At 50.6% G+C, this 17,762-nt stretch overlaps 1 protein-coding gene across 5 annotated transcripts in view; it reads left to right on the top strand.

The window, feature by feature from the left end:
- plxna4 (plexin A4) overlaps positions 1-17,762 on the top strand; it is a 285,129-nt gene that overhangs the window by 243,788 nt on the left and 23,579 nt on the right. For all 5 annotated transcript variants that reach the window (XM_035424686.1, XM_035424690.1, XM_035424688.1 and 2 more), the window contains exons 23-27: positions 4,051-4,117; positions 5,495-5,641; positions 7,133-7,292; positions 10,862-10,965; positions 16,085-16,184. In XM_035424686.1, the coding sequence (XP_035280577.1) occupies positions 4,051-4,117; positions 5,495-5,641; positions 7,133-7,292; positions 10,862-10,965; positions 16,085-16,184 (578 nt within the window). The remainder of the gene's footprint in view (positions 1-4,050; positions 4,118-5,494; positions 5,642-7,132; positions 7,293-10,861; positions 10,966-16,084; positions 16,185-17,762) is intronic.

Genomic DNA, 17,762 nt, shown 5'->3' with positions numbered 1-17,762 from the left:
AACACTCACTACGGTGTTCCAGACAAGCTCTAGAAACAGCATCAGCTCAAGAACTGTTCGTCAAGGGCTTCGTGAAAAGGGTTTCCATGGCCGAGCAGCTGTACACGAGCCTAAGATCACCATGCGAAATGCTATGCGTCGGCTGGAGTGGTGTGAAGCACACCGCCATTGGACTGTGGAGCAGTGGAAATTTCTCTGGAGTGATGAATCACGCTTCACTATCTGGCAGTCAGACGGACTAATCTGGGCGGAATGCATAATGCCAACTGTACTGGTCTGAATAGTGCCAACTGTAAAGTTTTGTGGAGGAGGAATAATGTTCTGGGGCTGTTTTTCCTGGTTTGGGCTAGGCCCCTTAGTGAAGGGAAGGGAAATCTTAATGCTACAGCATACAGACATTCTAGAGAATTCTGCATTTCCAACTTTGCGGCAACAGTTTGGGGAAGGCCCTTTCCTGTTTCAGCATGACAGTACCCCTGTGCGTAAAGCAAGGTTCATAAACAAATGGTTTGCTGAGTTTGGCGGGAAAGAACTTGACTGGCCTGCACCAGACCTCAACCCCATCAACCAACTTTGGGATGAATTGGAATGCCGACTGCAAGCCAGGCCTTAGGCCAAACATCAGTTCCCAACTTGACTACAGGCATGCTCCAAAATCTAGTGGAAAGCGAAGAGTGGAGGCTGTTACAGCAGCAAAGGGGGACCCAACTCCATATTAATGTCCATGGCTTTGGAATGAGATGTTCAAAAAGTGCATGAGTGTGATGTTCAGGTGTCCACATACTCTTGGAAAAGTAGTGTGTGTGCACACAGACATGCACACACAATCAAGGCTGAGTCCTGTCCTCTCCTCCTGTGCACTGCAGTGCAGGGGGTAGGGAAATGAGGGGCTGGATTATTGCGCCCCGCACGATGGAGGTGGGAATTGAAATCATGTCTGACGTCCAGCTGTGTCCTTTATGGCGCGGGGAGCTGCATATGGGCAGCACAGGCTTGTCCGGTTACACGGCAACATCTAATACGGCTGCATTACATTACATTGCATTACAGGCATTTGGCAGACGCTCTTATCCAGAGCGACTTACAACAAAGTGTATAACCATAACCAGGAACAAGTATGACGAAACCCCTAGAGAGAAGTACCGGTCCAAGTGCAGGGAACAACCGCATAGTTCAACTTGGACCCTGAAGGTTAAACTGATTAACACTAGCATGAACGAGAACAGTAACAACGCAGTCTATGCAAAAATACAAGCAGTATTTAAGACTGGTGCATTAACTAAGTCACCTACGAAACAGCTACCTAGTTACAACCCTAAGCTTACAGGCTGCCTCCAGACAGGCGAGGGAGCCCACACACACGTCAAGAGGAAGATGGTGGAGGGTGGGGTGTCATTGGACAGAGACGAGATGCAGTCGGCTTCCCCCAGGTGGGGGACTGTCACCAACTGTCCTCTCGTGGCGGGGGGTGGGGGGTGGGGGGGGCTGACGCTTCCTGAGACCACAGCCCCCGGCGCCAGTCTCGGTCACCTGGCTGACTTTCCCGAGCAAAATCCCCGTCAGCAAAGCCCCATGGGAAATTACCGATTCATAAACAACAGTCTCAACTCTTCAAGCCTCTGTTGCCTCCTTGCAAAGTGCCCAACTGATTGACACATACCTGGAAAACCATACTTTGTGAAAAAAGTAAACTATCAAGGTTGACTTTGAGACCTTACAACTGCTGTGTACCACTTTTTACAACACAGAAGTTCATAAAATTGCAAATAGTTGCTATTATCAATGGACACATCCTAACCAATATACTTGCTCAGGGTGAAAATGCTCACAGTCTTACATTTCACATGCTGTGTTCCGTGACCCATTTCTGTAGCTTGATTTATACTGAACTGGTTAAAGAACAGGTCCCTCTGCACCAAGTGCAGTCAGAAGGCCGCTGACCCACGTTCAGAGCCAGCTCTTCCGCGATTAGTTTTGTAACACGCATTCATGCATCTCCGCAATGGAAAATTCCATTGCTTCTTTATTAAAATGGGACCTAAAAAAAGAATTCCAGTGCTTCTTTATTTAAAAACAAAATGGACAAATAAAAAACCGAAATGGCTGCAGGTGCGTGAAGACTCCGCGCGGCAGCGCCAGGTTCCTTTGTGCGGGAAGCGGCGTAGCCGCACGCGAACGCCCCCCCCCCCCCCCCCCCCCCATGCGCCTGCCGGCCAGGAACCCCTGTCGCTTATCTCCGCCTCGGATGAAGAGCTGCGACTTAATCAGGAGGAACTAAGCACCTCGTCGTTTTTTCCTTGATCCCAAAATGTGGATCGGGCCCAGATCTCTCTCTCTCTCTCTCCTCTCTCTCTCTCTCTCTCTCTCTCTCTCTCTCTCTCTCCGCCTCCTGTCCCTGACTGCATGCCAGCTGGGCGTCATCAAACGAAACGCTCCAACGCCGTGGGTATTTATCCCCCCCCCCCCCCCCCCCCCCCCGCCCCCCCTCACCCCTCCACCCCGGAGTCTGACTGCATGCCAGCTGGGCATCTTCAGAGGGGAAGCTCCGGGCCTTTGTCTGTGCCCTTTTCGGTGGGGCCCTTTATCGCGGGGCGGGACTGAGCGCGCTCGGGAGCCCGTGCCAAGCGCGGTAATTACGGCAGGGGCCGCGCACAGGCGCTGTAAAACTTTAATTGCGGCAGCGGGAGGGGGGGAGATGAGAAGAGAGAGAGAGAGAGAGCCAGCCGAGTGGCCTCGCTCTTCCTCCCTCCCTCCCTCCCTCCCTCCCTCCCTTGCTCTCTCTTACTCTTTTCCTTGTCCTCTCTTCATTTCCCCCCCCCCCCCCTACTCCCGCCCCCCCCCCCCCCCTTTGCGCGTCCTTTCGACCCGTTTAATAACGGCAATAAACTTCAAAGCGGTCGGAGGCCTCTGCCCGTGGCAGGGGTGTGTCGAGGGAGAGAGGGGCGGGCTTTTGAGGAGATGAGATGCGCCCCCGCCCCCCCGCCCCCCTCGCCCCCCCCCCCCCCCCCCTCGACCCAAGGCTGCGGGGCGAAAGTGCGGACGCAGCACAGGTGGGCGTTAATCCCTTCCAGGTGTAGCGCCAGGGTGTGTGGGGGGGTGCCAGCTCGCTGGCGCAGCGGTATGCCCGCCGTACCCCCTCACACCGCCGTGGAGCTCAACGCGCTGGAGGGCTGCTGCAGTGGGCGGGGGAAAGAGGGCTGCAGGTGGCACAGCCCCCCTCCACCCACACCCCCCCCCCCCCCCACCTCACCCCCACCCTCCCTGTGGGTACTGAGAACACCACACAATGCAGTAATCCTGAAATATTGATGCTCATTACAGCCCTTCTTTGTGGTTGATTTGACAGATTAGCTGCAACCCCCCTCCCCCCCCCCCCATCACCACCCTCCACCCCCCCCCTCCACAACCAAATAAAGGATGAGTGGAAAGAACGCTCTGAATATCAGAATAAAGGAAATCCGACCCACGTGTCTCCTGTTTCTGCATTATTCCCTTATTGTGCGGGAGTGTTGTTCATTAATACGCGGCTGCAGCGTGTTGGCCCGGTGCAACGGTCCAGTCAGACGCGCTCGCGAGACACGCACGCTGTACACACGCGCACACGCACACGCACACACAGAACACGCATTCAGCCTTTTCACTTTCCATCGTAATTCAGTGCATTTTCCCCGGCAGACGACTGTCAGCTCCGTGTCCCAAGCGTTATGACGCTGATTTTTCGCCGTCCCCGTTCGGCGGTGTTTATGAGGCGACCGTATTAATTACTAGGGGATCGGATGAAAGAGTTTTTTTTGTACGACGCCGGTCCAGATGGGTCATCGTTTCCTGCGATTGTCCGCCTCCAGTCACGTGAATTGCGTCTTTAGCCTGCCTGATGATTGCGGCACAGCACCGCCTTACGTGAAAGACTTATCCAACGTGCTGCGGTACTTTGAGCACGTGCTTCTGTTACAGCTGTGGAAAAAACTGTTGCCCTGGTCATGGTTTCATGCGCAAAGGCTGTAATAACAATTTTTTTAAAAATGTTTCTTTTCTCTTTTTCTTTTACAGGACTGAATCTGTGGCCGAGAAAATGCTCACAAACTGGTTCACCTTTTTGCTTTACAAGTTCTTGAAGGTAACTATTATTTATGACATAACGCTTTTTCTTCTCATTCCCCAGCGAAGAGCACTTTTGCTGTTTCTTGCACTGTAACCTCACAAAGGCGTGGGCTTCTAATCGGGCCTCTCTCCAGCAAACGGTCTTGCCCCCCCCTGTTGAAACGCCCCCCCCCCCCCAGGCTCAAACTGTGATAGAGTTGCTGTGTCAGCATCAGTTATAGACCGATCGCTCTGTATCCTTCAGAAGCAAACAGAGACGTTGACAAATGGCAGCTCTCCCATTTGTCAAACGAGGAGTTCGGGGTGGGCGCGTCGAGTCTTCGAGTTTTAGTGGTTTCTCATTTTCTGCAACTTCTGAGACTCCAGAAAATGGTGCAGCTGTTCAGGAGGGCTGGGGGGGGGGGGGGTACAAAGAGAAGAGAGGCACTGCAGTTCACTAAATTTTTGCATCAGGAGGCTACATCTCCTGTAACCATTTTTAGATTATATATACACAGCAACGATCATCCCCGGTGAAACCCAAATCAAATTCCGCCTTTTTTTTCAGAACCTTTTCACGGGTTGCCAGTCGTTTGTGTCGTGCTGCTTAAACGTTCTGTGGTGCATTTACACAACGTGGTTTGAACTGAAAAAGCGCCTTCTCAAGGGTGCTAGAGCAATGCCTGAACTGTGAGATGAACCCGTTCTCTCCTTCTGTTCTATTTGTCTGTAGTCAGTATTTGGACTTTGGAGTGGAGATAAAATGAAATAACCATGAATATGTAATCAGTAAATTGGTAAGAAGCTCTGTTTAATTAGTGTAAATGTTTCCTAAATGTCATCCTTAATAGATATACACACATGGGATGGCTCAGCTACAGTACACTACCAGATGTTTTACAGTGACAGAGGCTTTGATTGTTACCAACGTAATAAAGAATTACATTTCAGTTGTAAAGATTTTATCCAATACGGCTGGCCAGCCCTACATTGTGTGCGTTTCCTTATTGCTGTTTATGTTCACGCGGTGCTTATAGTCTCCCAGCTTGTGGAGCTTGTTGCCACAGTAAGTGGGCCTGTGAATTATGTACGCACATTATCGCGTATACCCAGGTGTACTGTGAATGGCCTGTAGGGGGGTCTTCCTCAAGACTGTGTTTACCACTGAGTTTACAGCTCCTGTAATCACCGTCTCTCAGGTCTTCCTGGGGACTGTAGTTTACTTCAGAGTTTACGGCACCTGTGACGACCTTGTTCTCGGTCTTCCCGTAGACTGTAGTTTACTTCAGAGTTTACGGCACCTGTGACGACCTTGTTCTCGGTCTTCTACAGTAGCCGTCAGGACCGTGTGGTGGGCCCCCCCCTGGGGACGTGGTTTTTTTTAACTGGGCTGCGATGCTTCCCTCTTCCTCAGGAGTGCGCCGGTGAGCCCCTGTTCTCCCTCTTCTGCGCCATCAAGCAGCAGATGGAGAAGGGCCCCATCGACTCCATCACCGGCGAGGCTCGCTACTCGCTCAGCGAGGACAAGCTCATCCGGCAGCAGATCGACTACAAGACGATGGTAAGGGGGGGGCGGGTTCCAAACGAGAGAGAATTTCAGCTGTTTCGAGTCTGACAGGTAGGGGGCACCACCGGCATCAGAACTGAGGGATTTCTTATGGTGACTACAGTCAGCCTACTAGAGCAGTGGTAACCAGTCCTGTTCCCAGAGATTCACCGTCCTGTAGGTTTTGATTTCAGCCTTAATTTGGCACACCAGACTCTACTAATTAGGTGCTCGACAAGCTCTCTAGCTGTTGAATGTGGTCTGCTTTGCTAGGGCTGGAATGAAAACCTTCAGGATGGTAGATCTCCAGGAACAGGGTTGGTTACCCCTGTACGAGAGTGTGTACAATGAGTACAATGTACAGTAACAGGAATATGTAAAGAGACAGGTGTGTGTGAAATGACTGGAGCGTGCACAGTGAAATGTGTGTACAGTCACAGTTTTACTGTTAACCAACAGGATTTTTGGTCTTCCTATTATTAAACCGCACACTCGTTACATAACGTGTTTTAATTGGATAATGATTTGGCCCAGTTAAAATATAGCAGACTGACAAGCCATTTAATTTCTTCTTTTTGCCTTTTCTCCTGGACCATATAATTATGGTCTGATCATGCTGGTGACGATGATGGAGATAATGATAATGATGATGATGATGATGACGACGATGACGATGATGATGGTGCTGGCGGTGGAGTGGGAGATGAGAGTTCATTAATTGCATGCCAATTACCTGGCATGATGGCTCGCGGTAATGAGACGTCTGATGGGCCCAGGGTCAGTTGCCCGTGGAAACAAGTCCTCCGAATTGCAGTGATTGATCCTATGACAGGGGAGAATGACAGGGGAGACTGGCACAGCCCTTATTAAGGCCCTGACAAGCCAGCCGGGCGCCAGACAGGGGGGCATTGTTCCCATTGCATCAGCCCACGCCAAAACCCAAATGACCCGGCGCTGTGAAGATGCTGCCGTCTCCTGTGTCCCACTAAAAAAAAAGTTTTAAAAAAAATACTCGCAAAAAGAAATTACCCGTAAACAGAAGTCGCTCTCTCTCTCTCTCTCTCTCTCCCCCGTTCCAGACAAGCTTTGAAGCCTGTCAAAGTCCTGACGTCTATGGTAGCTGTACGGTCCCGACAGTACTAAAAGCCAGGATGGGGTCAGGTTCATTTCCATTCGGCGAATTGATTAAATTAATTGAAATTCAATTCATTAAGTGAAAGCGGCCCATAACGCGCAATGGGGACTTTTTATTTTATTCATTGAATTTCAGCAAATTTCCTCAGTAGGCTTAATTTCAGTGGAATTGATCCCAACTCTCCTCCCCGCTCTACAAACTTTTCACGCCCAGCAATTGCCACATCCTGCTGCTTCGAGCTCATTGCCCTGTTAAATTAAGCACCGCGATTGCTTTGGTTTATGATAGCATTTAACTATAGACTAAAATAAACTGTAAGGCTTTTTAAAAGCCATCGCTCTGATCTCTGTACCTACTGCGCCCCTCCTCAGGTTGTAAACTGCATTCACCCGGACAACGAGAAGAGCCCGGAGATCCAGGTCAAAGTTCTGAACTGTGACACCATCAGTCAAGTCAAGGAGAAGATTCTGGATGCCGTCTACAAGAACGTGCCCTACTCCCACAGGCAGAAGGCCTCGGACATGGACCTCGGTAAGATCTCCGCGCAAACTCAACGTCCTAATGTTCTAATGCAAGGCCTAAAGAGCTCCAGACTTGCACAGTAGAATGTAGGATGGAAGCAAGCAAATGGGTTACAGTATCTACTACACTGTAGCCATGGGAACCAGTCCCGTCTGCTTGGTCTGCGTATACTGTAAAGCAGTTGACCAAGACTGCAGTGACTCGTTTGGTTAGTGATGTGCCACAGTGATCTGCGTGTGGTTGGCCACGGAAAATTTGCCCCCCAATATCCGGGGAAGAGTGTTCTATGACGCCGAAAGGCCCAGTTGGCCGCAGAGAGAGAGAGAGAGAGAGAGAGAGAGCTCCGGGGAGCTCCTGTGGCTCCTCCGCCCCCCGGCTTTCTCAAAAACAGAATCGGCTGCAGAGCTCCGGAGATCGGATCCCGGTGTTTTTATTTTATGAGTTCGCCGCTGCGGTTCCGCCGTCTTCGAAAACTCGAGAGGGTCACCGCTCCGCTCGCGGCGCCCGAGTCGTTCGTCGGCTCCCGACGAAACGCCGGGGCCGGCCCGCCCCGTCAGCGCCGCGGAATTGATGATGAGGTAATCGACCGGCGAAGGGGAAAGGCCCGAGGAGACGACGGCGGCGGCTCCGATCCCAAAAACATCGCTCTGGATGTGTGTAAAAAAAAGAAAGGAACACGGGCGCGGTTTTGATAGCGCTCGACTGGCGGCCGCGGCGCTCGCGCGCGTTTCCCGGCCCGCGGCTTCCGCTGTCTTAACTTTAACGCTGCGGCGCTGTTTATTTCTGTAAACATAATTGGCGGGGAGGCTCCGCTGTTTGGCGGTGAAAAACAGTCGCGTGATCCGCGCCCCTCTGTGTAATCCCGCGCCGTCGTAATAAATTAGACTCCCTCGCGGAATAACCTCCTCGCGAGTCCACGGGCTGTGCAGTCCATCACGCCTGGAGTCATTTTATTTCTGATTGTATATCCACCGGTGCTCCCAAGCTTTCCCCCCCACACACCCCCTACCCTGTGAGTGTCATGCCTTTTATGGATTAATATATCAGCATGGCTTTCTTAGCCCTGCATTTTCAATAATAACATATTTACGGCTGGCTATGGGACTTTGATGGGGTTTCCAGGGGGAATGTCTCTCCGATAAGTGAAGAAATTGTTTTAGCCTTCTTTTTTTTTTCTGGACCGGCTCCTGCGTGAAATTGTTTTATGGACCCCGCCACGTACAGCCAGCGTTATTATTGTTTTATTATTCCCCCAGAATGGGAATTTGTCTGAGGGGTGCGGGCACGGGGTCCAGAGGGCTCAGAGGAAAATAAAAGCACAGTAAACAAAGGGGGGGGGGGGGGAGCACTCTGTGTCCGTTTGGAAGGGGGGGGGCGGTGCCTCTGCATTCCGCAAAGGCACCAGTCTCTGGCTCAATACCCGCCTCGATCGCCGGCACAGATAAGCATAATGGGATCGTGCCAGCTTCTGTCTCGCGGCCACTCCTGTAACAAATTGGCCGGGAACGCCTCTGTCCTCCTCTTTGTGTCTGCTCCCCTCGGCTCCAGTCTCCTGGGGCCGGGGTGGGAACCGCCAGGTGAGAGCTAAACCCATCGAGCTGCCTCGACCCCCTCTCTCTGTCTCTCGACTCTGTCTCCGCTTGTCGTTCTCCCTCTTTCTCACTCTCTCTTTTCTTGCCCCCCCTTTTGTGCCTCGTCCTCTTTTTCCTCACTTTTGATCTTCCCTTCTCTCCCCCTCTCTTTTTCTCTCTCTCTCACATCACGGCACGTTCCACGGTCACCCCTTCCCCTTCAGAAGTGCGTGCGCTCCAACCCCTTCCTTTCTTCCTCCGGCACTTTTTCGGGGAGGAGAAAGAGGATTTCGGGGGTTATGGGATTCGGAGAGCGCCCTGCCCGAACCATGTCTCCCGTCTCTTTTGTTCTTCTCTTTCTGTTTATTGTGTCCGACTGGAAAAGAACCTCATTTCCATGTTTATAGAAGGGCGTTGTGCTCTGAGAGAAATATAACAGAATGCCTTTCCCCGAGATCCCCGATGCAAAAAAAAGCCGCTCTGCTCTCCCGATGCTCGGCGTCATTCACCAAATAACTGCCGCTTTGGTTTTCCTGCTTCTGAGCAAATCTCCCAGCATGCACTGATCAGACTGGGGATTGACAACGGGGAATGAGAGTTCTCATCAACTAACGCGACTTGACATGTTTGTACGCGTGCAAAAACAAAAAGAAGAAAAAACGGGGAAGAAAAGAACAAAAAGCCGCCAAGAGAAATTTTGTTCCTTTGGTGTCGGCGTGTCTCGTTTCATTTGAGAGGAGCGTTGTTTTCGTTGCGTCGCTACGTGTTGCCGCGGCGGCGGCGGCGGCGGCGTCCTTTCTCGCTCGCCCCGCTCCGTTCCCCCGGCGATCTGGGTAATAATGATAACTGCCCGCTCAGCGAGAGGCTCGGGGGGGCCAGGGGGCCGGGGGCCCGCCGTCGGGCCGAGCCGCTCGGACCGCCGCGGATGAAAAGGGAAGCGCTCTGCAAGTCCCCGCTGTAATAACGGCCCATCGATCGGCTGGCCGGCCAGTTCTCCAGGCCTAGGAAAGTGCCGAGTGGGTGATTCCTTTTCTCTCTCATTTGCTCTTTCCTCTTCATTTTCTCTCTCTCTCTCTCTTTCTCTCTCTCTCTCTCTCTCCAACCCCCATTCATCTCATTCTCCCTTCTCCCTTAAATTCAAATTCAAAGCTTTAACAAATTCCTGTTCCCAAAGCGTAAGCACAAATTACAGGCACGCTCCTAATAGCGTAGCGTCAGTGTGCTAAGCTCTTAAAGAAATGCTGTACAGAAAAGTTGTACAGTACAGTTTTGCAGTGAAAACAGTCTTACTTGCATCCATTTTTTTTACGAAAGCATTTCTAAGGCAAAAATGACTGTTTGATGTTGCATTCGCACTTAGGCTAAATGGTTCAGCCTCATGCTGGTACAGTCCAGCGATTCAACTGAAACAAAATGGACGACTCATCAAATGAAGAAATTTTGACCTTTTTGTTGTTTTCTTTGGTGTCATTCTGCTAGATTGCCGATTTTCTCCAAAAGTGAGGCCAGAAAGGACGCCGCTGCGAACCAAACTTTTTTACCGTAAATGAACTGTTTCACTCGTGTCGTTTAGTAATTTGGCCGCGGTCTCATAGCGAGAGTAGACCAGGTGATGTTCAGAGCCTCCGCAATTTGTGACTTGTCAAGCAGGCGATGTTCTTCATTGGCAGAAACTTTCTTTTTCCGTCTGCTACGCCGAAGAACAGACATTTGTTTTACCTAAGGATATACAGATTTCAAAAATGCATTGCCTCATTTAGTATGCTGAAAATAAAAGGCAAATGAATTATTGTGTGGCATTAATAGATTGTGAATTCTATGAATATTTAATATTTTGTCTGAGCCAAAACTCATTCTTAGAAATGGGCTTTATTATAACATGCAAAGCATTTCAACAGACTTTGAATAACAACGATTTGATCCTACTGATTCTCTGTCCGTGAAGAGTGCGTTTTAGATGCTTTCAGTTTTCGTCAGTTGCCTCTGAATGCTCTTTTCCTTTTACAGAGTGGCGTCAGGGCAGAGGGTTGCGAGTCATCCTCATAGACGAAGATGTCACCACAAAGATCGAGAGCGACTGGAAGAGACTCAACATGCTGAGTCACTACCAGGTAAGCTCCCTCCTTACCTGTACTCACAGACTCAACATGCTGAGTCACTACCAGGTAAACTCCCTCCTTACCTGTACTCACAGACTCAACATGCTGAGTCACTACCAGGTAAGCTCCCTCCTTACCTGTACTCACAGACTCAACATGCTGAGTCACTACCAGGTAAGCTCCCTCCTTACCTGTACTCACAGACTCAACATGCAGAGTCACTACCAGGTAAGCTCCCTCCTTACCTGTACTCACAGACTCAACATGCTGAGTCACTACCAGGTAAGCTCCCTCCTTACCTGTACTCACAGACTCAACATGCTGAGTCACTACCAGGTAAGCTCCCTCCTTACTGTACTCACAGACTCAACATGCTGAGTCACTACCAGGTAAGCTCCCTCCTTACCTGTACTCACAGACTCAACATGCTGAGTCACTACCAGGTAAACTCCCTCCTTACCTGTACTCAAAGACTCAACATGCTGAGTCACTACCAGGTAAACTCTTGATAAAAAAGAAGATGCGAAAAAAAGGGTAATGGAAATAGATTTTTTGAATGAATTATGACATGACAGGCACCTAAGTCACATGCTTCGACTCCCAAAAAATATGAGTTTGGCTGGCACTCTTTTGATTATGTCATCTGGTTATAGCCTTTTTACAATATTTGCATAACAGTAGCTGATGGAGACACATACATTTTTTTTTGCTGACTTTTAGGAAATTTAGTTAACATTTGGATGGAACCTTAACTATAGATTTGATATTCTGAGTCACTACCAGATAAACACATCTTTTCCGCAGTCACAGACTTAACAGTGTGAGTCATCGCTTCAGAAACACGCCTAATCTGCTCAACATGCTGAGTCAGGACCTTTCCCTGTTGTTTAATTCAGACGAATACTCTGCAGTGTCTTGAGTAGCGTGTGTCCTTCACACAGCTAGTCATGTTGTGCTATTCTTGTGCAGAGTGAACCACACACGAGGAGCGCTGTCTGTTGCCTTCGTTGTCTTTCCGTTAATAAAGTTTTTTCAAATGCTCAGAGGATGCTGGGAGAGGTGCTGCGTTCAGTGGAGCGATCGTTTGCACGGGAGAAAAGAAGCAGCCTATTGCTTTAGATCGTTAATTTTATAGCCCGACTTCTACAAGTCTATCTTCATACAACATTTACATTTTACACCACAACGAGGAAAAAAGGGAGAAAGGAAAAAAACAGAATAGCGCTAATTTGGTTCCAATAGATGTGTATTTATGTACCGAGACGCTGCGGAAAGAAAGCTCTTTGATAGTTTGTCTGGCCTTTGAAGACTTAAACGCGCATGTTTAAGATCATTAGGATGGAGCTGATGGGGGGGGGAGGGAGCGAGGTTATGGAGCTGAAAGCTCACATGGTGTCTCTGAGCCCTGGCCCCCTCCTGAGATAATCACACAGACTACAGGAGGAAAAAAAAAAAGAAAGAAAAACTAGTCTCATTGAAAGCCCTTTCATTTTTAGTTTTTTTTTTTTTTTTTTGGCCTCCATTACATGCAAATCCTCACAGAATGATCCTCTCGAGATGCCGAGTTTTTGTGCTTAGGAAAACAAGCCCCACGGACTGTCCTTGTTATTTGGGTCCCGTGTTAGCATCTCGTCTCCACGAAGGGATCTGCCTGCGCAAATCCTGCTAATTCAGATGGGGGCATGAACATACTCAGGGAAATGGGGGTGGGGAGTGTCGGATGGAGAAAGCGTTTGATGGCCTGAGAGGAGCAGGTGTGCGACGGCTGCTCTGAAAAGATCCTGCGAAGCACGGCGATCAGTATTAGAAGCTACGGTTAGCCATTTAAGAAACGTTATGCTAGACTGGACTGTATAGTTCAATTTTAAACAGAACTCGTAACAGGGGTGTCCAGTGCTGTCCGAAAGAAGGCCAGTGTGGATGCAGGCTTTTGTTTCAGCCCACCAATAGAACACCTGGTTTAATTATTTAACTGATCATGATCAAGACTTGGATGAGTCAAAGCTTGTGTCTTAGTGCTGGGATTTAAAAAAAAAAAAAAAAAAACCTGCACCCACAGCAGCCCTTTTTGGATAAGATTGGACACCCCTGGCTAACAGTGTGTAGGACCATACAAAGGAGCTTACAGAACCATAAACAGACTTTCCGTTACATATGTATGGCATTGAATGGGTGAATGACTGCATTATCTGGAAAATCGATGGCCATTTGTTAGCTAAACCCTTGAAAAATATTTGAACGCCAGTAAGTCTTGCCAAGCTGTGTCCATGAGTTTGAATACTGGTTGAGTGAGAGGTCTTGGATACAAATTAAGACCAAAATTATGATCGGCTGGGCAGCTGCAGCAGCTTGTGAAGTCTTCCTCTTCCCCCTATCGCCCCTGGCAACATCTCATCGCTATCCCCTTTGCCCTGTGGTATCAGAGTAGATTCTACCACCCACTGTGCCTGCAGAATCTCTTAAAGGTGAAAGGAAGGAGAGACAGAACCCCCCCTACCCCACCCCACCCCCTCCTCAGGTGTTATTAGGACATTGGTGTGGAGAGGAGTGGGGGGCGGGGGGCGCAGATAAAGCCTGAATTAGAGACGGCGGGGAAATGACTGACACAGAAGAGGCCAAGCGTCACGGCAACGAGCTGTCGGAAGAGGGAGAGATAAGATAAGCACAGAATGTCATTCAGCCATCTGCAAACGACATGCCCTTCTCCACACATACACACGCAAACACGTTACACACACACACACACACACACACGGTACACACACACACACACACACACACACACACACACGGTACACACACACACACACACACACACACACACACGCTCTCGGGCCGAGCCGGAATCCGTCTGGCCGACCCGGGGCGGAGATGGGGAGACGGAGATAGGAATAGCCTGCTCTTCATTAAGGTGTAAATAATTTCCTGTGTAAGCCCGGCTGCCCTCCAAATGAGGGTTTAGAGAGAGGGGTCCGCGCCCGTGCTCAAATTAAATGTCACGCTGTCGAGCCTGGGTGCCGGGCGGGAGACGGGCGAATGGATTAGGGCCTGATTGGAATCGGAGATGAGATAATGAAGACAGAAGTTAATTCATTTTTGGTCGGGGAGGGCGAGTTATCCTTGGTTTAGGGGAAAAAAAAAAAAAAAAAAGGAAAAGCTATCAGGCACTCAAAGCCTGTTAGCGCCTGTGTGGAATGGAGGGAGACCGGGAGCACCTGTACGCAGATCTCTCTCTCTCTCTCTCTCTCCCTCTCTCTCCCCGTCTCCCTCTCTCTCTCTCCCTCCCTCTCCCTTCCTTCCTCTCTCTCTCTCTCTCTCTCCCTCACTCGCCTCTCATCTTTTCCCCCGCCTGGAATATGGCTGCATTTCCCACCTGCTGATGCCGTGTCCCTGAAGGAATGAACAGAAGCATACATGGAGCCACATCCAATTTATCCTCCGTTTCATATTTGTGATATCATTCCGTCTTCGTCTGCTGCTTTCTGTGAAGTGAAAGGTGTCTTGGCTTAAACGATGTATTCCAGATGGATATACATCCCCATCCATCCATCCATCTCTCTCTCTCACTCTTTCTCTCTCTCTCTCCTTTTCACAATATGTACTGTAGCATAATTTCACAGATCTGTTACACGGGGAATATGAGATCACATTTGAGAGAGAAGAACAGTAATACCCTCCTCAGATCCAGGAGTCAAACCCATGGGGTTTTAGAATATAGGGTAATTTGGCATATATAGTTTTACCTTGCATTACCATCGCAAGTAAACTTGTGTCTAAATCAGGCCACAGGTCCGTTTGAAGCATAGGGGAATACATGCACCCGTTTTGAAAAGTGGCCGGTGAGTCTGATGTTCAGCTATTCAGGTCATTACTGGTAACCAGTCAGTGCAGGAGCAGCTGTAGCCAGCCTCATAGCTGCAGTCTCCTCTTTTCATAAGAAGAGAGCGAGGGAGGGGGGGTGGGGGGGTGAGGGGGGGGGGGGAGTGTGAAGAGAGATGAGAGCGAAAGGAGAGATGTGCAAAGCCTGATTGTATTTGGAGGCTCGCGTTGCTCCTGTCAGACCTTCCCTCTCTCCTGAGTGAAATGGCTCATATTCTGCAGGGAACCATTACAAACCGAAGCAACACTCAGACGTCCACCGCATTCAGGGGCCCCTCCCCAACACACTGCCTGTCTGTCTAACCACGCACTGCCTGTCTGTCTAACCACACATGCCCTGTCTGTCTCACCGCACACTGCCTGTCTGTCTAACCACACACGCCCTGTCTGTCTCACCGCACACTGCCTGTCTGTCTAACCACACACGCCCTGTCTGTCTCACTGCACACTCCCTGTCTGTCTAACCGCACACGTCCTGTCTGTCTACCTGCACACTCCCTGTCTGTCTAACCACACACGCCCTGTCTGTCTCACTGCACACTCCCTGTCTGTCTAACCGCACACGCCCTGTCTGTCTCACCGCACACTGCCTGTCTGTCTAACCACACACTCCCTGTCTGTCTAACTGAACACTCCCCGTCTGTCTCACCGCACGCTCCCTGTCTGTTTAACCACACACGCCCTGTCTGTCTACCTGCACACTCCCTGTCTGTCTAACCACACACTCCCTGTCTGTCTAACTGAACACTCCCCGTCTGTCTCACCGCACACGCCCTGTCTGTTTAACCACACACGCCCTGTCTGTCTACCTGCACACTCCCTGTCTGTCTCACCGCACACGCCCTGTCTGTCTCACCGCACACTGCCTGTCTGTCTAACCACACACGCCCTGTCTGTCTCACCGCACACTGCCTGTCTGTCTAACCACACACGCCCTGTCTGTCTCACTGCACACTCCCTGTCTGTCTAACCGCACACTCCCTGTCTGTTTAACCACACACGCCCTGTCTGTCTACCTGCACACTCCCTGTCTGTCGAACCACACACTCCCAGCTTGTCTTGTGACATTTTTTTTTAGCAGCTGTGTTTACAGGGAATACAACTTTGCTGGCCTGTCGAATCCACCAGTATATTGCATACTCTACGCCCATCTTTGGGCTAATGCTAGTACTCCCTCCCCCCTCAGTGGAATGGGAGCTGGCTCAGCTGTTGTTCTGACCCTGCGTGTCTCCATGTTTCTCCGTCTCCACAGGTGCCCGATAACTCTGTGGTGGCCCTGGTCCCTAAGCAGGTCATGGCCTACAACTCTGTGAACAACTCCACTGTCTCCAGAACGTCTGCCAGCAAATACGGTACGCCTGGCACTGCTCGCGCGCGCGCGTGTGTGTGTGTGTGTGTGTGTGTGTGTGTGTGTGTGCGAGACTGCTCACCACAGGGGCGGTCGTGAGGGCCTCCATTAGAAGGGGATTTTAGAATCTGGGGTCAGATTTACCTCTCTGGGGCAGATCTGTCCTTCAGGAACAGAAGTTGAGGGGAGGGAGGGCAGCCAGAGATCTGGCGGGCGTGAGATCTGGTGCCAGCCAGTGCCAGGCGAGGCGAGGGCTTCCATTCCCACCACTCTCTGCCAAGGAATCCTCACAACTCTCTCCACACATCTGTGCCACAGCCTGACTCACACACAAGCACACACACACGCGCACACACAGACGCACACACACACACACGCACACACACACACACACACACACACACACACACACACACACGCACACACACACACACACAGACGCACACGCACACATACACACACACACAGACACGCACAGACGCACACACACACACACACACACACACACACACACACACGCACACATACACACATACACAGACGCACACGCACACAAGCCCAGTATAACACACACATACATGGCACACCAGCTTGCCACGTATGCACTCAGGCTCACACTGACACATGCACACCACACACCCAGTATAAAAGGCACATGCATGGCACACGTGTACACACTGAACAACACATACACATACAAATACACAGTCTGTCAGAAACATGCACACACACGCACACACGTGTACACAGCCTGTCACCCATACTACCCTCACACATGCAATACACACAGACACACAAAGACCCACTCACACAAACAGCATACATACTATCATGCACACTACGCTCACATCCACACACACACACACACACACACACACACAGAGGCATGTACACAGCCTGTCGCCCTTACTGCACCCACGCAATACACACACTCACAAAGACCCACACGCACAAACATATTTAAGTAGTTAATCATACACACTATTCTCACATCCTCTCACACACACATGCACATACACACACACACACATACACACACACACACATACACACACACACACACACACACACACATTCAGTAAATCGGTCCGTTCTTTTCGACTCGCCCCCCCGGTGGCAGCGCACGCTCGCCTCTCTTAACACCTCCGCCGGTGGCAGGTAGCGCCGGCCCGGCGTGGCAGCCGCTCTGCACGCAGGCCCGGCGTCTCCTCTCTCCTCTCTAATAAGGAGCGCCCGTGTCGCGCTGTCGAGACACGAGAAGCCGCTAAATCAAGCTTACGGGGCGGCCTCCATTATTCTCCTCCGCTCGTTTTTCCTGAGACTCTGAAATAATAACGTCTCCGCGTTCGCGCTGCATCGCGCTCATTATCCTCTTCCTCTCCATCCTCTTCCTCTTCCATTCTTCTGCCAGGAGCCCTGCCGTGCGCCGGTCACGGAGAGAGATGGAGACGCTAATGTTGAGTTGTTTAATAGAGCGTTGGCCCCACACCGGCGTTTTCGAAACTCAAACGGGCCGCTGCCAGGTGGGAACCTCGAAGGCCCGCCGAGCGGCTGATGGCTCACCCGGTCGGCCTCGCGCTTG

This window comes from Anguilla anguilla, chromosome 7, assembly GCF_013347855.1.
Source record: "Anguilla anguilla isolate fAngAng1 chromosome 7, fAngAng1.pri, whole genome shotgun sequence".
NCBI classification, from domain to species: Eukaryota; Metazoa; Chordata; class Actinopteri; order Anguilliformes; family Anguillidae; genus Anguilla; species Anguilla anguilla.
This window is presented reverse-complemented; position numbering and strand designations above follow the sequence as displayed.